Consider the following 27,336-nt stretch of genomic DNA (forward strand, 5'->3'; position numbering starts at 1 on the left):
CAGGCGCTTCAGTGGAAGCCGCAGCAACCTGGCTCCCAGGAGCTCGCAGCTTTTAAAACCAGGCTTTAGCCAGAATCAGAAACCAAAGAAACAGGGAAGGGGTACGTCAAGGAAATTAGATGGATCCTGGTTCCAAATGAAACCCCAAGTGTTGCTTTATGAATGTGCCCTGCTCCGTGGAGGACCACAGATGGCAAAGCTGGCAGCGTCACAGGACTGTCCTGGCTGGGGCGGCAGCATGAAGATGTAAAGCCGATTTGTACCTGTCTCCACGTCACTCTGCCTGGAAGCGTCATGTCCCATCTTGTTGCACTGTTTTCAAGTTCATAGTTACCAAGTTCAGCTCGAAAACTGTTTAACTCATAAAGTAGATTTATTCTTGGGGCAACACTGACCTGGGATGACATCGTATCACAGCGGAGGACAATAACTGATGTCCATTTATTTTGTAAAATCCCAGAGATAGAAAAAAAAAAAAAAAGTGTTAGTATATGCTCTATGTACTGTTTAATAAGTCAGGAAAGTACACACTGTTATTTTTATTGTTCATGAAAGATAAACCAAAAAAGTATCAGTGCTCAAAGAATAAGTTCTGGTTCTGGAGGTTTCCTTCTGTGCACTGGCACTTCATCTCGGGCCCCACCTCAGTCACGGCCTTGTCCATCCACATGCTCAGGGCACCTGAGCCTCGTGGGGCCCACCACTCGCTCCTTCGGCCCCGTGGCCTGTGGGATGACAGATGTTCTGTAGGATTTCTGAAACACAGCCCCGTCCCAGTCCTCTGTCCCACACACCATCCACAAAGAAACAGGAAAAGGGCATCTAACTACTTCACAGATGATGAAGTGAGGGGTCAGGGCGGAAGGGACAGCAAAGAGAGGTCCTAGTACGCGTATCAGGGACCAGGAATGAAAGAATGAGGAGAAGGGCAACATTTGTGGAGCACTTACTAAGCGCCAGGCACCGGGCTGAGAACCTCTCCTCCCTCTCCTCCCATCTTCACAACAGCCCTGGAGGAAGATGATTACTATGGGCTGTAACGGGTCTATCCTTATCTCCATTTCACAGATGAGGGAACTGAGGCCCAAAGAAGGTAAGTAACTTTCCCCAGGCTATTGGGCTGGTAAAGAGTGGAGCCAGGATTCAAACCCAGGGTTGTGTCTCTCCAGTGCCCTGACCCCTGCCCCTTAGCAGGAAAAGTGCCGGGTACATTGAACACACACTCTGCTCCTGACAACTGAGAAGACACGGCACCTCAAACAAATGGGCAGAGCATCAGCAATCCCACCGAGGCTGCTGCAAGTTCATGCCCGCAGGAGGCTGTGACTTATTCCCGGGATGTGGTCTGGGCTCAGACGCATCTGGAATTGTCCTCTTTGCTCATTATCACCTGAGGCCAAAAAGTCAGGCTCAGATGTCCCTACACTCTCGCCAGTACCGGGCGTATTCCCCAGCTGCTCTGCCCTCCTCTCCCCCAGATGCGGCCCTGAGTTAAACCTCCTCCTTTCCAGTCACTCCAAAAGGACGAAGACGGCCCATGGCCCTGCACACATAGGACATGCATCGTGGGCTCTCTCTGAGGGCAGGTCCCCAGAGGAAAGCTGGCCCTAGCAATGCCACCATGACCAGAGTGAGAGTCCATCCCGGCGGGGGAATGGCTTTGAACGACCACAGCACACACTCGGCTGTGTAAACTTGGGTCTCTGACCCACAGAGAGCCACACTCCCTGATTTCTCAACTCCCTGAACCACAGCGCGCTCTCAGCTTGGCCCTCAGCTGGCAGTGGGCCAGCGCGGGTCGGCCCGCCCTCCCGTCCCTGCTCTTAGTGGCCGCATTCCAATCTGGAGGAGACCATGAAGATATCAAACATTTGGGTAAACATACTGCTTCAAACCTAAACATTTAGGTACACCTGGGTCATGACCATTTCAGATCTGCACGCAGCCTTCGCCCAAGAATCCCACCGTCACATCCTTTGCTCTTCCCAGGATGTTCAGCCCTGGCCCCTCCACCTCACCTCAGGCTCCAAGCCGACGCCGCGGCTGGCGGCAGGAGCAGCCGGCCGAGGCCTGGTTCTCCCATTTGGGAAACAGGGTAAGTCACGCGCGCTGGCCGCCCAGGGTGTCTTACCCAGATTTGGAGCCTGGACCCAGCACGCTTTTCCCAAACTGTGAGGGCTGATCCGAGAGTCACAGCAAGCTCCGGCAGAGACCCCTTCTGTGTCCCTCCGCTTCTCAGCATCCCCACCAAGGGCTTAGTGTGGGGCACACAGAGCGCAGAGGAAGTGAGGGGTGAGATCTGGCCTCCGAATGGCTTCGAAGTAGGCTTCCAGAAAGTTAGTTACATTTCCCAGTGGTTTCCACAGGAAAATGCAAAGTAACTTTGCAACGAAAATACGGCTCCAGAGTAAGAATGGAGCAAAAAATGTAATGGCGATATTAAAAAGCAGCACTTAGTCTATAAAAACACAGAACAGATGAGGACTGCAGCTACAGGTATGTAAGAGCCCGTCTCCCAAACAGGACCTCACTCATCTGAAGACGGGGTCACCACAGAGTAATTGTCAGCCCTGCTCACTCCCTGCAGGTTTCATGAAGGCCAGTCCGCCTTGGTGACTTACCCCGAGGGGCTTCTGGCACTTCATCTGAAAACTTAAAACCGGGGAAGAGCAGTGCCAGTTCTCGGCTGGCGTCTTCTCTGTCCTGGCTTCCATGGACCGCATTGAAGGGCATTTCTGTGCCATACCGAGCGCGGAGACTGGGAACATTAGCAAAATGTACAAGAAACGGTTGTTTCATTTGAAAAGAAATGTTTTTCTCTCTGGCAACATGGTCCCCAGCTACCGTTCAGCACCCTGCATTTCTGTGAACTGGCTTTCTCTCTGCTGAAAAAGCCAAGAACCACAGCAAGGAGGACCGTGGTTGACGTCTCGTCTGTCATGGCAGTGTTCTGGGCACGTGTCCTGGGGCTTCGTGTGTGCCACAGCCCTGTGAGGGAGCCTCCATCCTGACCCCCAGTTTAAATATGCGTGAGGCACAGCATAGGCCCAGGGGCTGCCCTTGGTGGATGTCACTATCAGGGGCCGGCACCCTGCCAGGGGCTTGGCACAGGTTTGCATAGTTAATCCCCCAGGATCCCCACAAGATAATACGAATGGTGCTAGGGCTCCCCGCATGTCAAGCACTGTCGTAAGTGCTTCAACATATATATACTCTTCTAACCCTCTCATCAGCGGCGGAGGCAGGCCCTATTGTAGTAGCCATTTTTCAGATGAGGACTCTGAGGCTCAGAGAGATTAAAGCACGGCCCAGGGCCACGCAGTCAGTAAGAGAGAAGAGAGATCCTGAAGTCTGTGTTCTTAACCGTGACACTCTACGCCTCCTATCACAGGTGCTCATATCGCCTCTTTACAGACTAGAACAGAGGCCCAGAGAAGGGACTTGCCTGAGTATGCGCCAGCCTAAGATCTGAACCCCGGGCTGCCTTTCACTGCCCAGGCTGCCTCATTCACGAATGTTCCCGGCCCCTTACAACTACAGGTACAACTGCAGTTACTTAGTCTCTTGCTAATTTCTTTCCTGTTGGCTGGACTCTGTCGGCTTCAAAGGCAACACACAGTGGGTTTGGCATTGGCGGGGCCAGACTAAATATGCACAGGGCCAGGGAGCAGACCACTGTAGCCTAGGGTGGGGTGCAGAACAGGGTGCTCAGACCCTAGGGGGCCTCAGGACACCCTGGGGCTGGGGGTGGGGGGTGGGCAACAAGTCTACAGTGCAGATCCTAGGTCCCTCCCTGCGTCTCTGACTTGGCAGGCCTGGGTGGGGCTCCGGAATCTGCATTTCCTGGACCACACTATGGGCCCCTCTGGCTGCAGAAAGAGCAGTGAGGACTGGATCCAGCAGCAGCCTTCAGAAGAGGGCGGAGGGGGAGGAGGCAGCAAAGAGGCAGATGACAAGAGGCACTCAGTGAATGGCTGGGGACTGGATCACAGGGTGAGCATGGCAGGGCCTCCTCAAATACGTAACAAACAGGTCAGAGTCTCTCCAAATATATAACGAAGAGGGGCTTTATGACCATCAGAGAGCCTCTGTGTTACCCATGATTCTGGGCTGAACATCGAGCGGGGCTCTCAGCTTCCCTGGGTGCAGGTTTTGAGATGGATGAAAGGACCACAGTTGCGACATCACCTGTCAGGCTGCTCCCTCCTTGCCACCTCAGGGTCACAGGGCCCCATGAGGGTTCGCCAGGCAGTAACCACGTCCTCGACACCCTCAGTCCTGGTGAGGATCAGGAGGTGGCTTGGTCCACTGCACATGTGATGTACCAGTTTCTCAAATGCCTCCTAGCACAGGGAGGGAAAACAGTGACGCAGGGCAGGGGCCGTGGGGCCTGCAGAGGGTCAGCGGGCCCATCCCCCCACAGGATGGAAGGGGGACAGTAGGCAGTCTTGCCACCAGCCAGCATGCCCGTGGAGGGCCCAGGGATGCCATGGAGGGCCCCAGGGTAGAGGGGCGGGGAGGGTGCCCAACCACACCCGGAGAACCCAGATATAAATTAAAGGCAGGAAGATGAGACTTGGAGGTGACTCGTTTGGGACTGAATGTGAGATTATAATAAATTAGGTGGGGCATCTAAAAGACAACATGCATGGCAATCATGCAGATGCTGGACAACCACGGCGTGGGATGGAGCTGAGACTTCATTTTTGCAGAGCCTGGCAACCCTTCCCCCTTCTTCCCGTAGCAGCACTGCTTTCCCTTTGGGGAGCAGCCCTTCCCCAGTTCACTTGGTCCTGGTCTGCCTGACACCACGATGCCTGTCACCCCCCAACCTCGCCGCACACACCTCCCCTGAGACGTGGGGCTCTGACCCAAGCTCGGTCAACTAGACCCTCCCTCCTGAGCAGGTGAGTCATTAGCAGAAGCAATGGTGGGTGGTTGAATCTGACTTATCCAACAGCAGCACCTCAAGTGACTGGCCTTGAGGTTTTGCTCCTAGATCCCTGCACCTGTCTTAGTTCTTCTTCTCCCCAAGACCTTCTTTTCAACTCCTTCAGCTCTCTTCCTTCAATTCTGGAAGTTATGGAGCACCAATAAATTCCTTGTTTCATTACTTAAGTTAGAGTCACAATCTCTTCCTTGCAACCATTATGCTGAGAGCAAACTCACAGCCCACTTGCTGTTCACATCCTTCTTCTCCATCATATTCTATTTTCTCCCAAACTAATGTCAATCTGTAAGCATGATGTTAGAGAAAGAGAAAGAAAGGAGAGTGTGTTGGACATGTGGAAGCAGACGAGCGGACCTCTCCAGCTCTGCGGTCATAGAAAAGTCGCATTTCTGCCTCTGTCAAGGTTCTCTCTTCATCTGTTAAAATGTCGAAGCCGGCTTCCTGGATCTGTAAAATATATATATGCATATTTTGAAAGGGTAAATCAACCCCAAATTTACATTTAATTTAGTTGAAAAATAAACGATAAAGGAAAAGGCAACATTAAATCAACACATATAAATCAGTAGCATTTCTATACTCTAACAACGAACTAACAGAAAAAGATCTCAAGAACACAATCCCATTCACAATTGCAACAAAAAAATAAAATACCTTGGCGTAAATTTAACCAAGGAAGTGAAAGACTTATACAATGAAAACTACAAGACTTTCCTGAAAGAAATTGATGACGACATAAAGAGATGGAAAGACATTCCATGCACATGGATTGGAAGAATAAACATAGTTAAAATGTCCGTTCTACCTAAAGCAATCTACAGATTCAACACTATCCCAATCAGAATCCCAATGACATTCTTTACAGAAATAGAACAAAGAATCTTAAAATTCATAGGGGCAACAAAAGACCCCGAATTTCTAAAGCAATCCTGAGAAAAAAGAACACAGCTGGAGGCATCACAATCCCTGACTTCATAATGTACTACAAAGCTACAGTAATCAAAACAGCATGGTACTGGTACAAAAACAGGTGCACAGATCAATGGAACAGAATTGAAAGCCCAGAAATAAAACCACACATCTATGGACAGCTAATCTTCGACAAAGGAGCTGAGGGCCTACAATGGAGAAAAGAAAGTCTCTTCAACAAATGGTGCTGGGAAAACTGGACAGCCACATGTAAAAGAATGAAAATTGACCATTCTTTTTCACCGTTCACAAAAATAAACTCAAAATGGATCAAAGACATAAAGATTAGACCTGAAACCATAAGGCTTCTAGAAGAAAATATAGGCAGTACACTCTTTGACATCAGTATCAAAAGGATCTTTTCTGACACCCTGTCTTCTCAGACAAGGGAAACAATAGAAAGAATAAACAAATGGGACTTCAACAGACTAAAGAGCTTCTTCAAGGCAAGGGAAAACAGGATTGAAACAAGAAAACAACCCACTAATTGGGAAAAAATATTTACAAGTTATATATCTGGCAAGGGTTAATCTCCACAATACATAAAGAAGTCACACAACTCAACAACAAAAAATCAAACAACCTGATCAAAAAATGGGCAGGGGACATGAATAGACATCTCTCCAAAGAAGATATATGGATGGCCAATAGACACATGAAAAGATGCTCATCATCACTAATCATCAGGGAAATCATCAAAACTACACTAAGATATCACCTTACACCTGTTAGAATGGCAAAAATAAACAAGATAAAAAGTGACAAGTGTTAGAGAGGTTGTGGAGAAAAAGGAACCCTCATACACAGTGGGAATGCAAACTGGTGCAGCCACTATGGAAAACAGTATGGAGATTTCTCAAAAAATTAAGAATAGAAATACCATATGACCCAGCCAGCCCAATACTGGGTATTTATCCAAAGAACTTGAAATCAGCAACTCCAAAAGTCCCATGCACCCCTATGTTCATTGCAGCATTATTTATAATAGCCAAGACGTGGAAGCGACTAAGTGCCCATCAACTGATGACTGGATAAAGAAGGCATGGTATATATATACAATGGAATACTACTCAGCCATAAAAAAGAATAAAATCATCCCATTCACAACAACGTGGATGGACCTTGAGGGTATTATGTTAAGTGAAATAAGCCAGATAGAGAAAGACGAACTCTGTATGACTCCACTCATAGGTGGAAGTTAAACATATAGACAAAGAGAACTGATTGGTGGTTACCAGGGGAAAGCGGGGGTGGGGAGGTGGGCACAAAGGTGAAGTGGTGTACCTACAACATGACTGACGATAACGTACAACTGAAATTTCACAAGGTTGTAAACGATCATAATCTTAATAAAAAGTAAAAAGTAAAAAAAAAAAAAGGCAACATTAAAAGCTGTGGCGACCCTGATCCTCATGGTATCTTTCCCAATTAGATTTAAAATTTTTAAGTTACTTAAATGGAATTTTGGCTAAAGGTCCTTAGAAGCCTTCTTTTCCCACTAGGACACTGCTGCATGAGCCCCCACGCCTGTTTTCCCACCGGGAAGACATGAGGACAGTCTGCAGGGTAAGTGTGGTCTCTCTTACCTTCATAATAATCTCATCGGTCTTGCCGTGGACCACCGCATCCGGTTTAATGATGGCCAAGGTGCAGGTCTTCTCTGCTGAAACTGCAGTCAGTGAGGGCAGTGCTGTCAGCGTCTCTGAGGCTCTCGGTAGGCCACCCGCAGGGACCAGGCAGCCTCTGCACACGGCTCCCGGGGTTCCCTCGCCTGGCCTCCCGGCTGTGCCCCTGCAGACCTGGACTCTAGTGGATGCCCCGGTCTGCCTCCAGACCTCAACCTCAACCTGGCTGCAAGGGACGTTGACATGCAGGGGACATAAACCTGGGAGGAAGGGGCTGAGGAGAGGGATGGGGGCTGGGGAGAAGATCAGAGACTACTCAGGAGCAGAAACCCGGAAGCAACTGAAAGAGTCGCCTGGATGGGGGAGAGCTGGAGCAGAGGCAGTGCAGGCCTGGCCACTATTGTCCCTTCCTGTCACACTCTTGTGATTCTTGGCCTCTGCCCACGGTCTACTGTGTTCTCTCACGGCACTGGCTCCTTTACCAATGCTGCTTTTTAACTTTCCTGGCGTGTGGCCAAGAATGGCTGGCCAGGCCCTGAGTCCCCACAACTTTCCAATGCCACCACCTACAACAAACTGCAGCTTCCATCTTCCAGGTCTCAGTGCAGATTCTCCTGAGGGAAGACCGGACTGGCCAGCTCGTTATTTGGAGCCAAGGCACCAGTCATAGCCCACTGACCAGTGCACTGATTGGCCAGTGTCCACAGGTCCCGTTAGCAGTGGTGTTAAGGGAGCTGCCACTGCTCAGGCCAGCGGAAGCTGTAGAGCCCTGTGTCCAGCCCAGGAGGCCATGCCTGGTGTGGTCCTGCTTGGACGAACTTGGCCTTGGGGCGCTACCTGCACTCTCCATTGACTCTGTATTCCCCTATTTTCCCGTTCGCAGCTTTTACATCTATTGGGTTGCAATAAAATATGACAATGTCTGCATTTAAGGAGGGCTTCTTACTCTAAAAATCTCAAAACGTGTACTGCAAAGATGTGAAACATTTTCAGCAACAAACCTGTTCATTTTTCTGTGAGTACTGTTTCTAACATCCCATGTACACTTAGACTTTAAAGAGACTCACAATAAATTCTGTTATAAACTGACCAGTTAATGAGATCACCTACAGATGTGGAGGGAGAAGAGAAGAGGCCAGAGCAGGGGCCCAGAGAACTCCAGCTTGAAAGAAGAGCAAAAGAAAAGAAGGCAATGGAGGGGAGGCTGAGGAGAGGCCAGAGATGTAGAAGGAAAACGAGAAAGGTCGTGAGGTCTCCGAAACCAAAAGAGAAGAGGGTTTGAGAAGGGAGACGTTGTGAACACCATCCAAGTCCACCGAAAGATGCCACAGGATACGACTGGAACCTGCCTAGTTGCCTAGTGGATTTGGCACCAAGAAGGTCTCTGGTGCCCCCATGAGCACCTGCTCAGGGAGGAGCGGGCACAGAGGCCAGACACGGCAGGTGGGGACAGGATTCAAAGGGAAGGGGTGGCCCCACGAGTGTGGACGAAGTTCAGGAAGCTCGGCTGTGCAGGAGAGAAAGGCTAAGGGCAGGGCAGGCTTTGTGATGTTTTCTAGATGGAGAGACTTGATTTGAGAGGGAATAATTGGGAGGGAAGAAAGAGGAGATAACCCAAAAAGGAGGCAAAAGTTGTTTCCTGCAGAAGCCCAATCACTGATTTCTTTTCACAGTTGACGTTTCCTTGCTCTCTAAACTGAGCCTCTTTCCTTGTTAGAATCCAACTCTAACAGTCCTCATCCACTCTCCAATAAACAGCCTTTCTACTTCGTGCAATAATAAAAATCTTCCTTCTCTTTCCAGCTCCGTTCCTGAACTTAACCCTGGTTATCCCTGGTGTCTCAGCCACCATCAAGAGCACCTTCCCAGCAAGGGCCCTTCTGACTTCCGGCGTCTCTGCGCACTGTCAGATAAAGCTGTTCTCCTCCTATTAAAGCTTCAGGAAGAACTGTGACGCCCAGGGTTGAGGGATGCTCGGGACTCCCGGGACGAGGGCGCAGGGCTGTCGGAGGGAGGTGTTCAGTACAGCTGACTTTCTGACACTTCAGAAAAAAGGTGAAAACAGAAACTTGAGCTGTCAGCTCAAATAAGGTCTAAGGAAACACCAGCATCATGACTCTACATTATTAGTGCCACTACCCTCCACTTTATTGAATGGAGCTTCTCCTGATGCCCGGTAATTGCCATGAAAGCCACACTGGTTATGTCTGAACATGATCAGAAGGCTGTGAACGGTGCCCAAGATGCCATTAAGGGGCAGAAGGGAGAACTGACACAGTGTGTTTGAAGTCAGGTGATTGGGGACAAAACCTTTTATGATTAATCTTCCCAGAGTTCAGATTGTTCAATAAACTGATTACTCACATATTTTTTGGAAAACCCATCAAATCTGAGTCTGCTTTGCCCTTTTCCCTTCCTTGTTGGTTGTGTACTCACCCACATCCTCATCTTCACCATCGTCCTTTTCATGAGAAGAATGTTCATCTTCATCAGAAAGAGCCTCATCTTTAATCTAGTGCAGATTGGTCATGAACAGAAAGTAGTTAGCTAATTAAAATTACCACAAAGACCTTCCAAAACCTGCAGAAACCAAAAACATAAAGGTCCAAAATACAGAGGAAAAAAAAGCGTCAAGATTATCAGTCTTGGGGCCGGCCCAGTAGGGGAGCGGTTAAGTTCACACCTTCCGCTTCGGCGGTCCAGGGTTCACCAGTTTGGATCCCGGGTGCGGACATGGCACCGCTTGGCACGCCATGTTGTGGCAGGCACCCCACATATAAAGTAGAGGAAGATGGGCATGAATGTTAGCTCAGGGCCAGTCTTCCTCAGCAAAAAGAGGAGGATTGGTGGCAGATGTTAGCTCAGGGCTAATCTTCCTCAAAAAAGAAAGATTATCAGTCTTGGAAACTTTACAAGACCCTTGTTAGTAGTCAGATGACAGTGGGGTGAGAGCATTTGAAGACACGGAAATCCGTGCTGATCTGAAGGTTTAGATTCTGCCTGTTTTCACAAACATCAAGTCAAAACTAAGGAAAGAGAAGAATGTGATAGAGAGTTGGCAAGAACACAGAGGAGGAGCTGAAATACATAGAAGCAACTGGCTACCCAGCGCAGGGAGGTAGTGAAGAGAGAGATGATGCTCCCTGGAGAAGGCAAAAGCATTTGTGATTTTCTTTTTGGGGGGAAAATTGCCAGTTTTCTGGGGGAAATATATGATTTCATTCTAATCCATTCTATAAAAATAGGGTTTACTATTTGGAACGTTTCAAACTTGAACAATGAACTTTGAACAATGTTAAGGCTCATCTGGCAGATGCTCAGAGAACCAGGAAGTACCTCTCTCTACCTACGGTGTGTCCATATCCAAAGGCAGCCAATTATTTGTGAAAAACTTGCAGTCTGTGTGATCATGGAAAGAATTTATCAAAATCACAAGCTATGCTGATCCGATTGCTCCTGGTAATGACAGAGCTTAATTTCTAAACGAAAGAAATGAACCCTCTGGGATCCATAAGTAGAACCGTCAGGAATGAGAGGTGACCCAGGAGAGATGTCACCCTGAGGCTGACGCCTCCTTCCCACTACTTGATTCAGAACTGTGTTTCCATTTCGGAATTCATTGTCAGGGTTCCAAAAACGCCTGTTGAGTTGAAAGGGGGGATGAAAAGGAAATGGATAAAAGAAGTTAACATACTCTGGAGGAAGGAGACGACTTCTTAAAAGAAGCTTCAAAGGGCAAACTTGTCATGGTCAGCAGGCGCCCTCCTCCCAGGCCTCAGTGGGGTGCAATGCAGGGGTGGGCATTTAACCACACTTCCCACCGACGGTGCCAGAAAAAGGGTGGGGCAAGCGGAGGGGACCCTCGTGGGTTTGCTGCTTGCAGAAGTGACCTCCTTACCACCCTCCGTTCTCTGCCTTCAGCCAGCACCTTCTTTTCGGCCTCCAGCTGGTCCAGGATGGTTCTCTGCAGCAGGGGGGCGTTTGCGCCGCGAACCACGGCCACCAGTTCTCCTCCCTAGAACACGGCATCAATGTACTGGGCAAACCACCGACCCCTCTTCGTGACATTACTCTCTCTCAAGAGACACGAGAGTGTTCAAGGGCTTTGTTTAGGAGTGTGCCCAAGGTCAAGGCCATCACCCCAGGCCCACAGCCTCCAGCCACTTCTCTGCCTTCTATCCCATGCCCCTCCTTTCAAAATTTCCTCCAAGGCATTGGGAACCAGTTAAGGGAGGAACAGCACACGCTAGGTTGTGAGGGACTAAGTGTGGCCGATAAAGGGCTTAGTCACTCAACAGATGTCTATCGAGCACTTCCGACACCAAGCACCCAGACAGAGGCACAGAATATGAACACCAAACATGAAAAGACCTAATTGCTCACCACCTTCAATGAATGGGGAGTGAGTGGGGAGAGAGGTGGTCATGTCAGGGAAACAATTCCAATGGAATAAGACCATTGCTTTAATAGGGATACTTGAATCGGGGCAAGAATCAGCTCCATCTGGGGTGGTCAGGGAAGGCTTCACGGTGGAGGTGGTGTTCGGGGTGACCTAAGTTTCTGCTTTAACCTTCTCAATGCATATTCTCCCAGCAGCTCACATAGAGTGGGTCCTCCTCCATTGCCATCCCGTGCTGCAGTGGACCCCCATAGCGGGAGGGATGCGATGGAGCCTGCTGGCTCGGCCCATGCTCCCACACGCCGACGACAATTTATGCTTTCATTGCTACGGGCTCCAGCAAGCAAACCACTGTGGTGATGATCCCATTCCTGCAGCTCAGCTCCCAGCTCGGTCTGGCCGGGCGCACTTTCATCTCGGCTCCTCCCCACTTCTCCCTCCCTCCCCCACCATGTTTCGTCCTCTAACTTCAGTCTCCCTGCTAACAGCCCAGAGCCCAAATAATGTTTCACCATGAGTTCCAAGTGTTTTACTTGCAGTGCTGAGGGCAGGGGCCCGACGGTTTCCAAACTAAACTCTGGCCTGGGCGGCTAGACCCTGGTTCCCCGACCGTAGATGAGGGGCTGGACCAGTTAGGGTTTGCACAGCGATTCGTTGCCTTCAGGGCCTGGCAGTTGACCTAAACCTAGGAAGCCAGGTGTGAGACAGTGGACCTTAAGGGCTGTGCCAGTGGATGTCACACCCAAGACATCGAAATTATCTTTTCAAAGCACTGAACCACTTGGCTTTCATCAATAGTCCCTCTCATTTCTGACTTTCTGTAAACACATCATCACATTTTATGATTAAATAAAGGTGAATGCACAGCCTGTCTACCCCATAAAGGAGCATTCACGTTTGTTGGAAGTTCCCCTCCACGGGGCAGAGGATGGAAATCTGGAAACTGCTCTGAGAGGGAAACCTCAGGCAAGAGCGCGCATAAGCCCGAAGGAGCATGTGAGTGGCTCCCGCCGGTCAGGAAGGCTGCTGGAGCCCAGAGTGAGTGGCAGAAGCTGTGTCTCCCTGCTCCCCTCCAGCGAGCACTGCCCGCAGGCCACCATCCCAGTCAGGGCCCTGCCTTACCATGACTTAAGGACATCTGTCTTTAGCCAAAGCAATAAAACAACAGCATCACTTGTGTGGGCCGGTGAGGCCTCATGGTGACTCCCAGAGAGGACTGATCCAGCGAGACGTGTCTACCTGAGCTCTAACCATGTGCAACCATCGCATAGTTCTGCTTCTGACAATGTACTTACTGCATAAAACAGAAAGGTCGGCTCACACCGCCCGCGGTACCTTTCGAGGACATCAAGACAGTCTGCCTCCGCCTGAAGAAGACAAGCTGTCAGCAGGACCCTGGGCACAGCGGGCCTGTGGGGGCATGAGGGGGGATGAACCGCACAGGACAATCCACACACACCACACACACACTACACTGTACACACACCACACACACACTACATCCACACACACACACACACACACACCACACACATACCACACACACACACACACACTACATCACACACACACACACCACACCACACACATACCACACACACACACACCACACACACACCACACACACACACACACCACACACACACTACATCACACACATACCACACACACACACCACACCACACACACACCACACACACACTACATCACACACACACACACCACACACACACACACATACCACACACACACTACATCACACACACACACACACCACACACACACTACATCACACACATACCACACACACACACCACACCACACACACACCACACACACACTACATCACACACACACACACCACACACACACACACATACCACACACACACCACACTGTACACACACCACACACACACCACACACACACTACATCACACACACACACACCACACCACACACACCACACACACACACACACCACACCACACACACCACACACCACACACATACCACACACACACTACACTGTACACACACCACACACACCACACACACACACACACCACACCACACACACCACACACCACACACACACCACACACACACTACACTGTACACACACCACACACACACTACATCCACACACACACACACACACACACACTACATCACACACACACACACCACACACACACATACCACACACACACACATACCACACACACACACCACACACACACACACCACACACCACACACATACCACACACACACTACACTGTACACACACCACACACACACCACACACACACTACACTGTACACACACCACACACACACTACATCCACACACACACACACACACACACTACATCACACACACACACATACCACACACACACCACACACACACACACCACACACCACACACATACCACACACACACTACACTGTACACACACCACACACACACCACACACACACTACATCCACACACACACACACACACACACTACATCACACACACACACATACCACACACACACCACACACACACACACCACACACCACACACATACCACACACACACTACACTGTACACACACCACACACACACCACACACACACTACATCCACACACACACACACACACACACTACATCACACACACACACACCACACACACACATACCACACACACACACATACCACACACACACACATACCACACACACACACACCACACACCACACACATACCACACACACACTACACTGTACACACACCACACACACAGTGACTGCCCTACCAGGCGAAGCCCCAGCTTGCCCTCATGCTGCTCCTAATGTCTTTTCAACAGAATCTTAACAATTGTCCTGTCAACATATTGGTAAAAATTGTTGACAGTGTACTTTTTTGAAGACTAAAATCAGGAGGAAATGAGGTTTCTCTTGCTCCCCTCCCAGCTCCTGCTCCGAAACGAGGGAGCTCCGCTGTCCAGCCTCCTCCCGCTGCCGGACTGGCAACGACAGAGGTGGAAGGTGTGAGGTGTGTGTCTGGTGAACCCCATTCTGAACACGGACACAGCGTGTCCCCATCTGGGCGCTTCCTCCACACTCTACAGAAGCGTCAGCACCGACTCCCGAGGGAGGAAGTGCAGAGTCCTTGAAGGCAAACTTCAAGAAATCAGTGTATGGTGTATTTCCCACGTTCACTGTCTGTGACCCTCAGACCCATGCAGCATATCGAGTGTCTCTTGCCCACTTCTCTGGAATTTATTCCCATTTCCATACATTAATCCAAGGAAATCTTTGCTAAAAGTTCTCCTTTATGGAGCAAGGATAGAAATCTTGAAACCCTGGGCTCTGAAAGTGACACTTCAGAGTTCACAGTGTTCACGAGCCACGAAGGAGCATCCCCTCTAGGGTGACACGGATCCCTTCCCCGCGCACGGCATCAGGAGACTGCCCAAGCCCACACTGTCAGGGAGGTGGCGGTGGGGCCAGAATCTGCATCTCTGGAGAAATTATAAAGCATCATGACTGATAGCCACCCCAAAATCCACAACTGGTGCCCTTTCAATGATCTGGTAAAGGCAGCTTGCACTTCCTCTTCCTATTTTTAAATTCTTAATTTTTTTACAATGTCATGTGACACGCTGCTAAGAGAGGATCTTACTAATGCAAAATGCAGCAGGTCCAGGCCAACCTCAATCCTCATCTTCCGGAAGAGGCTCACCACGGGTTTGCAGGGGCCGCACCAGCCTTGATAGACGTCGACCACTGCGTGGACAAGAAGCGCACCGTTCAGTGGGCACCGGCGCCGTCCATGGCCGGTGGAACTTATCCCTGGCCATTCTGACCCCTCCAGAGGACATCTGTCTGCAGGGGCGCTTACTGCTTAAAGGGCTTTATTATCCCCTCAGAGTACAGCGAGCATGGAAACCCAGCTCTCCCTCATTGTTATGAGCTCAGCGTTCTGAATTATAAACATAATTCAGTCAGTATGGTGGAAAATCATTTTCTTAACATGGATGCTTTACCTTAAGGAATTGTCAGGCACATTCAGGGCAGACCTAGCACAGAGCGGCCCTCAATAAGTATTTGAATTGGACTGAAACTATCTATTCTAAAAGGAAGAAGTCTCTGTATGTGACCTGCCAGCGTACAGTCAACTCTTAGCTACCTTGATAATAAACACAGCTTTGACCTTTTCCCTGACAAATTAAAACCCACTTGCTTTGGGTAAAGGAGAGTTTTATTCACTTTACGAAATTGACATTGCTCTCCTGGAAAGTGGACCCGATAGAGACCTAGGTGGGAACTGGGGTAGCTTTTTCTTCTTTGGCCCCAGTCTGTGGAGCGTGCCAGGGCTCGGGGAGGGAAGCCTCTCGTGGGACTGCACTAGACCATGAGGCCTGTGAGCAAGCTGGGCCGGCACCTGTGCACAGATCCACGCAGGACCCGCCTGGCCCCATCACGAAGATGCAGCAAGTGCTAGATTGTGATGTCCCAGAGGTCACATTTTAGAGGAAGGATGTCTTCAAAAAGACCTCAGCCCTCAGAGTTCCTGCCTCATCCACACAGGTGGCCTTCTGTTCGGCAGCGGGAGTGGCGTGGTATCGGCGTCATGGGGAGGTAGTGTAGACATTGTTTATAAACTCTCAGGCCTGCCAATTTTAATAGCATGCAATTTGTGATTTTACTTTTTGAAGATTCACATTTTAAGATTTTCACATCACGGGAGAACTATTAGTAAAACACGACATAAATTAGCATTATTCAAATTAACAGACTCTGGCAGCACCGTATGAACACTGTACTGTACTAATCAGGGGAGGAAGGCTTCCTAGTGGAGGGGCGACTTACACTGGGCCTTTTGGAAAATGCCACGCTTGGATGGGCAGAAAGGGAGGCTGTGGTGGGAAGCACGTGCAGGCACAGCCTGGGGCGTCCAGGGGCTGCCTGCGGGCTCACACCTGCCTGGGGATGGGCTGTGGGAAGAGGTGGCAGAGATCAGTGGAAGAGTATGGAATGTGGGTTTAAGGAGTTGCATCCTGATTTACTAGGCGATGAGGACCCTCAGCAAGGTGTAGAGAGGAGAGGGAGGTGATATTTATTAAGCTGCAAGAGGGCATCTGCGCTTTGCTTTTCTCTCAGAAAACCCCGTGAGATGGGCATCATTATCCTACCAGAGAGACGAGGGAGCTGAAGTTCAAAGAGGTGGAGTGAGCAACCCAAGGTAAAAAAATAAAATTCTCAAGCAGCAGAACCAAGTGTGAACCCAGGTTTGTCTGAAGCCCCATGCTCTTTCAACTCCCCCAGGAAAGAAGCTGGATGCACAGATTCAGCAGTCTTGGTTAGTTCAGCCAGGCAGCATAGTTTTGCAGAAAGAAAGTGAGCTGAGCTGGGTGTGGGAGGGATAAGGAAGCCAGACACGGGGGTGGCAGTGTCGATGGGAGGGGAGGAACAGGGGAATCCATGAGACTTTGAAAAGGAAGTGGAGAGAACTGGGGAGGAAAGTCGAGTGGGTGTGAAAAGGACTCCACCTTGGAGCCTGGCAGAGAGAACTGGGTGGGGCAGGGAGAGAGCGTTTGGGGAGGGAGAGAAGTGAACTAGACTCTAGACACGCTGGGTCTCCAGTACCAACCGGAGAATCTAAGGCAAGTGGTCTCAAAGGCAACCAGACCCCAGCAGGGGCAGGAGAGAGGGACTGGGGCCTTAGCATCAGACGGAGGATAAAGCTCTGGGCTTCTCTAAGGACAGCAGCTTCACCGCTGAGGGAGAAAGGCATTTGGGTCAAGTAAGGAAAAAGTCCTTGAAGACTAAGAGGACCCTATATCCAGGCCCACCAAGGAGAGCAGGTTCAAGCCCCAGTGAGAAAAAATTGGGGGCCCAATTAGCTACCAATCTCTACGCAGGATTTGACTTGGTAGTTCAGCCCAGTCATTTGTATGAGCTTCCCATTCCTTTTGCACTCCCTGGTGCCCCATGGAGTGGCGGGGACAAAGGTACACTTCACAAGGTTATGGGGGGCTGGGGGCTGGGGACTGGAGAGGACTCCGAAAAGTTTGACTCTGAAAGACAGAAAGCAAAATAGAAAAGACACCTGAAGGAGAAGAATGGCAGGGAATACAAAAACCTGTGCAGGGGTGTGTGTGTGTGTGTGTGTGTGTGTGTATGTAACCCTGAGTAGACTTCTGCATGTTTGAAGGCAGATGAAAATGAGCCAGAAGAAGGCAAGACTTCCAAGATGGTGGTTGACTTGGGAAGCAAATTTCTGCTGGCTCCAGAAAGAAGGAGGAGCATGTCTTCCTCGAGACTGCCTGACGAGAAGGGGCAGATGGGCCCCTGCTGCCTTCAGTCAACACAGTTCCCTTGCACGGCTTAGAGCAGGGTTTGACAGAGTCGACACTTGCGACACGCTCGCCAGGATCACATCAGGTGCCCGGAACACAGGCAGATTCTCAAAAAGAGATGAGGTGGTAGTTTTCTTACTGGTGGTAAAGAAATAGAAGTCATGGTGGTTTTGCCCTGAAGGCATGTTCTAGTTGCACAGACAAGACACATGGACAGAAGAGTTATGACCTGGCACCGTCAAAAAGGCTTTGTAATCCCTCAAGTAGTAGAGGGTGGCAACTCCTCACTATGCTACGGGGTCAAGGCAACCACATTTAACTAGCAGCCAGGCCCGGACAAGTCTGCTCCAGACGAGATGAACAAGACAACGCCCCTGTGTTGACAGTCTATGGGGAAAGCCATGAGGGTGCTCACCCACGCAGGGGTCCCACCAAGCTGGGTGTCTGCTAGGGGCGTTGAGACAGAGTCCCACCCCAAATGCCCTAGAGACCCCCGGGGGAGGTGACGACACAGAGGTTCAGGAAAGACTTCACGCAAGAAGGCTGCTTTGGAGCAGGGCCTGGGAGTGAGGAAGTACAGGGTGTGATGGGGCCATGATATTCCAGGTGGTAGGAACAACATGGATAAAAGTGAAGAAGGAGAACTTGTGGCATGTTAGGAAACAGTTTGGAGCTCAGGACACACCTCAGGGAACAGAGGGTGAAGGGGCTGGAAAGACAAACTGAGCCATGAGAGAGGGAAGGGGGACAGGGGTTTGAATGCTGAAGTCCTTTGGTGAGGTGGGTGGCGGAGAGAGAGAAGAGCAAACACAAGCTGACGGAGCAGGTGTATTTATAGAGAGAAGACGTGAGCAGACACAGAGAGAAACAGCCCAAAGATATCTAGAGTAGACAAAGAGATAGGAATAGTGGAGGAGCGGGGGTGGTAGGCAGCCTCTAAGGTGGAGCAGTCTCCTGGGATTTATGCCTTTGTGTGATCCCCTGCACTGGAGCGCAGGCTGGACCTAGTGACGGCTTCTAATAGAATAGGGCAAAAGATGTCACTCTTGAAATTATGTTACAAAAGACTATGACTTTCCTCTCTGTCTCTCTCTCTCTTTCTCTCCCGCCTTCCCTCTTGGCCTGCTCTGAGGGAAGAAAGTTACCATGTTGTAAAACCTTATGGAGGAATTGATGTCTCTGGCCAACAGCTGGCAAGGACCTGAGTCCTGTCAATAGCCACATGAATGAACTTGGAAGTGATGTTCTAAGATCTGCCAAAGCCACAACACCGAGCTTGGGAGCAAATCTGAGTCTAGTTGAGCCTTGACATTCCCTGTGTGACTCTTTTTCTTTTTTTTTTAAAGACCGGCACCTGAGCTGACAACTGTTGCCAAACTTTTTTTTTTTTCCTGCTTTATCTCCTCAAATCCCCCTGGTACATAGTTGTATATCTTAGTTGCATGTCCTTCTAGTTGTGTCACGTGGGACGCCGCCTCAACATGGCCTGATGAGCAGTGCCATGTCCGCGCCCAGGATCCGAACCAGCAAACCCTGGGCCACCGCTGCGGAGCGTGTGGACTTAACAACTCAGCCAAGGGGTCGGCTCCCGCTGTGTGACTCTTAAACTGCAGCCTGGTGAGAGACCCTGAGCCAGAGGCGCCCAGCTAAGCAACACCTGGATTCCGGACCCACAGAAACTGGGGGATAGTAAATGGGTGTCATTTCAAACCACTAAGTTTCAGGGTAAATTGTTGCCCAGCAATAGATAACTGATACAAGGAGGATAGAGACGAGGGGGCCCAGGGACAGTGGCTGTGCTGTTTCCTAATGACTGTGCAGCCCCTGGTTCCGGGCCCTTCGGATGCCTGGCTCTCCTACCAGCCCCTGTGTTCCAAGAGATCCCTGAATTCCTTCCACTGCTTCCCCTCTCATGCCTCAGGCCATTAGGAGAGGTTTCTGTTCCTTAACAGCAAACAACCCCTGAGTAAGACAGTCAGCTCTGAAACAAGGAAACCCTGTTATCCAGCAGTACTGACCAGGTGCCTGAACTGAACTATGAACATGTTCAAGCCAGATATATATATGTATGTATGTATGTATACACATGCGTGCACACACACACAAAGAAATCACCTGGTTCCTTACTTATGAAACTCAAGGATATAGGAAAATGGTGCTCACTGCAGCTTTTCTCTTCAGGGTTCAAGACATCATTTAGCAATTTTGCAAAAGAAGGATCTAAAAAATTATCTTAAATTACCAGTTAATCCTTTGGAACTGAGCATTTCCTCCCAAAGCTCCTGGGTGCTGATGTTGACCTAACATCAAAGAGAAACAAACACTGTATGACCCAGGGCACTGACGGGGAGACGAGTTGATGTATTTGCTCCAGATCTCTCTCCCTCTGTCTCTCTCTCCTTCTCCATGAAATAGTTACAGACACAGCCTAAGCTGGCCTCCTTCCCCGATCTTGTTTTCTCCTTCTCTCTCTTCCTGCCTCCATCCTCAGGAATAACCACTATCCTAAGAAAATCTGTCATTTAAAAAAATAATGTTTTACTTATTACTTGTCCAAAACCAATATATAAAGTTGTTTCGTGTCCATAAAATGTACATCAATAATATCATACAATAGATAACTTTTTGCAATTTGTGTTTTCACTCAACATTGTTTTGACATTTACCTATATGTATGTACAGAGAGGTATTCATTCACTTTTTCTTTTTTGTCTTTTTATGTTTTATTGAGATATAATTTATGTCCAGTGAAATACACAGAATTAAAGTGTTACAGTTCTTTGAGTTTTGACAAAAGCATACATACCCCTATTACACTACAGAACACTTCCATCACCCCAGAACATTCTACCGTGTCTCCTCTCAGTCCTTCCCCACCCCTCACCCCAGGTAAACACCGATCTGCTTTCTGTCACGATAGATTCGTTTTGTCTGTTCTAAAACTTCCTACAAATGAAACAATACAACATGTATTATTTTGTGCCGGCTTCCTTCAGTCAGCGTACTTCTGGGACTCCTCTTTGTAGTCGTGTGTCAGTAGCTTGTCCATTTTTATTCCTGAGCATGTTCCACTATATGACGATATCATAATCTGCTTGATAGATATTTGGGTTACTTCCAGTTTGGGGCTATAAATAAAGACTTATGAACATTCTTGTTAAATCCTCTTCTATTCATGTTTTCATTTGTCTTCAGTAAGTCAATATCTGGGAGTGGAACCGCTCAGACACAGGGTAAATGTCTGTTCAATTTCATAAGAAACAGCCACCACTTTTCCTAAAGTGGTTGTACCATTTTAAACTTCCATCAGCAAAGCATAAGAGTTGTGGTTGCTCCAGGTTCTCACCAAAACTTAGTGATGTCAGTCTTTTAAATTTTAGTCACACTGATGGTAACATAATGGTATCTCATTGTGGCTTTAATTTCATTTCCCTGATCACTAGTGGTGCTGAGCACTATTTCATGTGCTTTAATTTAATTTAAGCCTGCAAGTCATCTGAAATTAATTTTTGTCTATATTGTGAGGGAAGGATTGGGGTTAATTTTTTTTTCCATGAAGTGATACCGTTGTTTCTGCAAACTTTGTTGAAAAGATTTATTTTACCATTAAATTGCTTTGGCATCTTTATTGAAAGCCAACTGACGGAATAGTATGGGTTTATTCTGGACTCTATTCTATCTCATTGACCTATTTAGTCTGTTCTTTTGTCAGTACCACACTATTTTGATTACTATAGCTTTATAATAAGTCTTGGACTCAGGCAGTGTCAGGTTTCCATATTTATTCTTCTTTTTCAAGATTGTTTTGGCTTTTCTAGGTCCTTTGCATTACCATATACATTTTAGAACCAGCTTGTCAATTTCTGCAAAAACTCCTGCACAGATTTTAATTGGGACTGCATTGAATCTATGGAACAATTTGGGACAAAACTGAAATCTTCCAGTTCAGGAACATGTTTCTCATCATTTATTAAATCTTCCTTAATTTTCTCAGCAATGTTTTGTAGTTTTCAGTGTATACTTTTGGCACATCTTTTGTTAAATATATCCAAACATCCACATCAGAAATAATTAACAGTTGAATTTATTGCCATCTCTTCACATTTTTCTCTTACTTAAGAAATATTCTGGTTTATGTCATAAATGAAATTCAAGGAGAGATATATATATCATATCATACATAGTACATTATTAATAATGTATATTTTTGTATAACGTTTTTAGTTTGAAACAATTTCAAACTTACAGAAAATTTGCAAGTACAGTATAAAGAACCTTTGCTTGAATTATTTGAAGGTAAATGACAAACCTGATATCCTATTATCTCTGAATACATTATCCCACATAACCGTGATACAACCATTGAAATCAGGAAATAAACACGATGCATTATGACTCTCTCATACTCAGACCCCATTCAAGTTTTACCAGTCACCCCAGTAATGTCCTGAATAGCACAGGATCTAATCAGAACCAGATGCTGAATTGATTTGTCAAGTCTCTTTGGTCTCTTCCATCTGGAACAGTTTTTCAGTCTTTCTTTGATTTTCATGACTTTGACACTTTTGAAGACTACAAGAGGGTAGAATGTCCCTCAGTTTGGGTGTGTTTGATGTTTCCTCCTGATTAGATTCAGGCTGTGCATCTTTGGATTGATTAGACCTGGTTGGATTGAATGGAATTGGTTGGATTGATTGGAACTGGCTGGAATTGGTTAGAACTGGTTGGATTGGTTGGAACTGGTTGGATTGGTTGGAACTGGTTGGATTGGTTGTAATTGGTTGGAAGTAGTTGGATTGGTTGGAATTGGTTGGATTGGTTGGAATAGTTTGGAACTGGTTGGATTGGTTGGAACTGGTTGGATTGGTTGGGATTGGTTGGATTGAATGGAATTGGTTGGATTGGATGGAACTGGTTGGAATTGGTTAGAACTGGTTGGATTGGTTGGAATTGATTGGATTGGTTGAAATTGTTTGGAACTTGTTGGATTGGTTGGAACTAGCTGGAATTGGTTAGAACTGGTTGGATTGGTTGTAATTGGTTGGAACTGATTGGATTGGTTGGAACTGGTTGGAGTGTCAGAGAAGTGGAAGAATGTTCTTCTCACTGCATCTTGTCAGGTGACACAGTTTCGATCTGCCCCATTACGGATGATGTTCACTTTGATCACTTGATTAAGGTGGTGTCAGGCTTCTACACTGTGAAATTGTTCCTCTTCCCTTTGTAATTAATACGTTTTGTGAGGAGCTACCTTGAAACTATATAAATTAAAAGACCATGACAATTACCGCTCATTCTTAGTACAGGTGTGTTAAGGTCTTTGTCCCTTTAAAAGGGCTGGAAACATGTAACATCCGCAAATCCTTTATTAAAGATCCATCTTTCAAGGAAATCATGCTTCCATACTTTTTTGTTTCAAAGGATAAAAAAGGATAAAAAACAGAAAAGCCTTCTTCTTGATGCCTTAAATGAGGTAAGAGAGCTGGACTGATGTCATCCTGGGCCCATAACTATGGTCCTGAGGAAAGCGACAGAGGATTCAGAAGAACCCCCACCCCCAGCCTCTCTCTCATAATAGTCAGTCTCAGAGGCTCAGCTGTCAGCCAGTGGCAACTCTCCGCAGTGCACCCCTGTCGTGGAGGGAGCCACATCGGCAGTGGGGCCAGGACTCTGTGGGCAGTGGAAGAATCTCACTCGGAGGAGCAGGGCGGGAGCAGAACAGAACGGGAAATAGCTGGACTTCACCAAGCCCTACATTGTAGGGAATGAATGGGGAATGTGTGGCAATTGTGTGTGTGTGAGGATTGGCCCTCAGCTAACATCCGTTGCCAATCTTCCTTTTTGCTTAAGGAAGATTGTCACTGAGCTAATATCTGTGGCAATCTTCCTCTATTTTATGTGGGATGCCACCACGGCATGGCTTGATGAGCCGTGTGTAGGTCCATGCCTGGGATCCAAACATGTGAACCCTGGGCCGCTGAAGCAGAGCCCAGGAACTCAACTACTAGCTACCGGGCCAGCCCCTCTGGCACTTTCAACCAGGCTGTCTCTTAATGTCCTGCGATTTCCATCTCAGTCACAAAAGGAATCCTAAATAGTCTTACCCAGAGAGAGGACAGAGTTCCTGGCTTGGCAGACCCTTGAGCACTGCTTTTAAGGAGCTGACCTGGTGGAGAGGCAGTGCCCACACAGACGTCTCCGTGCACACCACTGCCTCCTCCCTCAGCAAATGGGAGCACTTACTTTGAGTACCGCATTGAACTCAGGGCTCTGGGGAATATACATTTAAAAAAAATTGCTAAAAAATGTTATTACCCCCAAAGGAGATTTGGGCATAGACACACAAAAAGATAATCATATGGGGCAAAAATCTTAGAGCCACCACAGACAGCATTCAGACCATCCTAGAAGTGTCTAAAGGAGTCTCTTGCCACAACTCTGCAGGTTATGTAACATCCCTCCTGTTTTCATAAAGGGTGTGGAGGGTCCGAGAGGTTGAAGAACTCGTTCACATGGCAGTAAGTGTTAGGACCGGGTTCTTAGAATTTATTTACGGACAGAATATAGACACATGAAGTTTCATAACTCTGGACTGCTAGAACATCAATGCTTGTCTACAGATGGACAAGCTATAGCCCAGAGAGTTTACATGACGTATACAAAGTCCCAGAGTTGGCTGAGAGAAGAGTCAAGAACTACATAAGGTCTTCTGACTTCCAATTCAAAGCTCTTCCCTCCCCCGCCAACCCCCTCCCAGTAAACGTAATCCTTAGACAGACATTGCTTTCTCCCTTTTTTAAATCACTAGTGTTTTGAAATTCACATGCAAATTCCTGGTGCCACGAGAACAATGAAAGGAATCAGGTGGCTCAGGACTGCTGCTGCTCTCTAGTCTCCAGGCGGTGCCTGTAGCCTGGCATTTATCCTGATGGGCCAAGTTGAGTAGGAGACGTTTTAAGGTTTGCTTTAAAATGTACCCATATTACAGATCATCAGATGATCTCCTGATGACGAAGCCCTCCCTCCCAGTTCCAGCTATGCCTGCATGTTTACCATCACTGTAGAATCACCCACTAATTATTGTCCAGGACCAAGAAAAAAAGAGCAGAGACACTGGCTTATGGATTCACTTGTCCCAGGCGCAAAGTAAGTAAAGCACTCCATATAACGAATGTGCAGCACATAAAATATCAAAATCTACTTTGAATAAGCGAATGATTGATGACAGCAGTGGTAGGAGAACTGGATCTCTGGAGAGCACTCAGCTACAGACGTGTGCCCAGACTCAAAAGAACCTATATCAGATTCCCACAGCAAGTGGCAATTATATTTCAACAAAAAAGTCACATCGAATTATATTGATTCATATTTTCTCGGTTTTGTAGTTTTATTTTCTTTTAACGCATGTTTGGGTTTTACCATTACATAAGTACTCTAACCATAAAGAGCTTACACCCAATTTTATGTTTGTTTATATTTAAGTGCACAAAAAATTTGTCATCACTAGGGGTCCAAGATAAGTTTTTTTCCTTTAAGACGGAAGGTACCATATTCAAGTTTGAGAACACTGGCTGTAATAGACTGCTGGCAAACAATATCACTTTCATACTGCACTTCCCCCTCCACACCATCCTGCTCGTCCCCAACCCCAACCAAGTGCAGGAAGCAAGCGCCCCTAGAGGCTTACCTGCAAGGCAATTTCCTTCTTGCTGCCCATGGCTCTGCAAAGAAGACAGAAGCACTGTTACCGCGGGCTCAGGCCCTTCCCCGGCCGCAGCCTCGAGGCAAACCGCTGCGTGGATCAGCAAGCCAAGAGCTTCCTCCAGACAAAGCCCCTCGTCCCTTTAAGGTGCTTATAAGTGGCAGAAAATAAACGCACAGGTGGAAAACGAACACCCCACGAGGGAGGCCGAGCCCGCAGCCCGGGGGCTTGCGGCTCGGGGGGGCGGGTTTTCTGCAGATTTGCGAAGCCCCTTCCTCGCCCCAGAGCCAGCCAAGGGGCGCGCGCAGAGGCCCGAGTGGGGGCTCCAGGCGACGCAGCCCGGCAGGCATCGGAGCGCCCGCCGAGGAATTAGGGCGGAAAAAGGCCACAGAACCCTGCTATCCCTACTGTTCCAGTGTATTCCCGGGAAGCTGAACCACCGTGAACGATCTCTCGACAGGTACACGGACCTCAACGCGCTGTGAGAGTTTCCAACCGAGTCTGCAGTGACCTAGCCACGGTCGTCATGGCAACACAGGGCCGCACCAAATTGGCCAGGTGATAAACAAACGTACACGTAAGCCACGCCCACTCTAGACAAGGCAGTAAGGCAGGAGGGAGTCCCGCCCCTTAAGTCAGAATTGGACGGTAGGAACGCTCTCATTGGCTGAAGCGTTTGTCAGTGTCTGGGGGATTTGGACCCAGCAAGCAAAGACCCGGTGCATCCATGTACTATGCAGCTGCATCCCGGAATCCCTGAGCCTCTCCTGCACCGCCGGGCTGGCGTGCACCTTTTCTACCGTTACTTAATGCATGTCGAGCAGCGGTAGGTGCAGGTTTTGAGGGATCTGAAGCGTTCTCTTTAAGATAAAGAATACAAAATTCACATTGAAAATTTAGAGATGAAAGTCAAGTGGAACAAATATAAAACACTTACAAACATGGTATGAATAGTCTACACCAATTAAAAGACAGAGATTGTCAGTGGATTAAAAAATAAGGCCCAACTGTGTGTTCTCCACAAGACCTCCACTTTAAATATAAAGACGCAGATAATTTAAAAGAGGCGGAGAAAGCTATGCCATGCTAACACTAACCCCAAAAAAAGCTAGAGTAGTTATATTAATTTCAGGCAGAGCAGACTTCAGAACAAGGAGATTCCTCAGGGATAAAGAGAGGGCATCACATAAAGCTAAAGGGGCGGTTCTCCAGGAAGGCATGACAATAATTATGTTATTAGTATTAATTAATTAATACTAATATGTATTCACCTAGGAACATCAAAATACATGAGGCTAGAACTGCAAGAAAAAAATAGATAAACCACTATTA

The 27,336-nt window shown here is 48.0% G+C and overlaps 1 protein-coding gene across 8 annotated transcripts; it reads right to left on the bottom strand.

Moving 5' to 3' along the window:
• Window positions 1–357: 357 nt before the first annotated feature.
• NME9 (NME/NM23 family member 9) lies at window positions 358–26,587 on the bottom strand. 8 transcript variants are annotated; one of them, XM_044754753.2, is made up of 12 exons: window positions 26,475–26,586; window positions 25,990–26,023; window positions 20,545–20,602; window positions 15,623–15,726; window positions 13,240–13,311; window positions 11,444–11,560; window positions 9,982–10,057; window positions 7,507–7,589; window positions 5,306–5,398; window positions 4,189–4,343; window positions 2,622–2,758; window positions 358–725 (listed from the first exon to the last, which is right to left on the bottom strand). In XM_044754753.2, the coding sequence occupies exons 2-12, from the start codon at window positions 26,017–26,019 to the stop codon at window positions 673–675; spliced, it is 978 nt and encodes a 325-aa protein (XP_044610688.2). In that variant the 5' UTR covers window positions 26,020–26,023; window positions 26,475–26,586; the 3' UTR covers window positions 358–672. The 8 variants fall into 8 exon arrangements, 6 of the variants coding, with proteins under 6 accessions (XP_044610688.2, XP_044610691.1, XP_070349492.1 ...); XR_011496596.1 differs by having other exon boundaries at window positions 423–725; window positions 951–2,758; XM_070493391.1 differs by having other exon boundaries at window positions 492–725; window positions 11,474–11,560; window positions 26,475–26,587.
• Window positions 26,588–27,336: the final 749 nt, after the last annotated feature.

This window comes from Equus asinus, chromosome 21, assembly GCF_041296235.1.
Source record: "Equus asinus isolate D_3611 breed Donkey chromosome 21, EquAss-T2T_v2, whole genome shotgun sequence".
Classification (NCBI taxonomy): domain Eukaryota; kingdom Metazoa; phylum Chordata; class Mammalia; order Perissodactyla; family Equidae; genus Equus; species Equus asinus.

Bases quoted from the DNA above. Each gene is read 5' to 3' on its own strand.
- NME9 (XM_044754753.2), bottom strand. From the start codon at position 26,019: ATGGGCAGCAAGAAGGAAATTGCCTTGCAG. The intron at 11,561-13,239 runs GTAAGTACATTG...GCCGTGTTCTAG, and splicing joins CGACCTTTCTGTTTTATGCA to GGAGGAGAACTGGTGGCCGT. The intron at 10,058-11,443 runs GTAAGGAGGTCA...AATCTGCACTAG, and splicing joins AAGGCAGAGAACGGAGGGTG to ATTAAAGATGAGGCTCTTTC.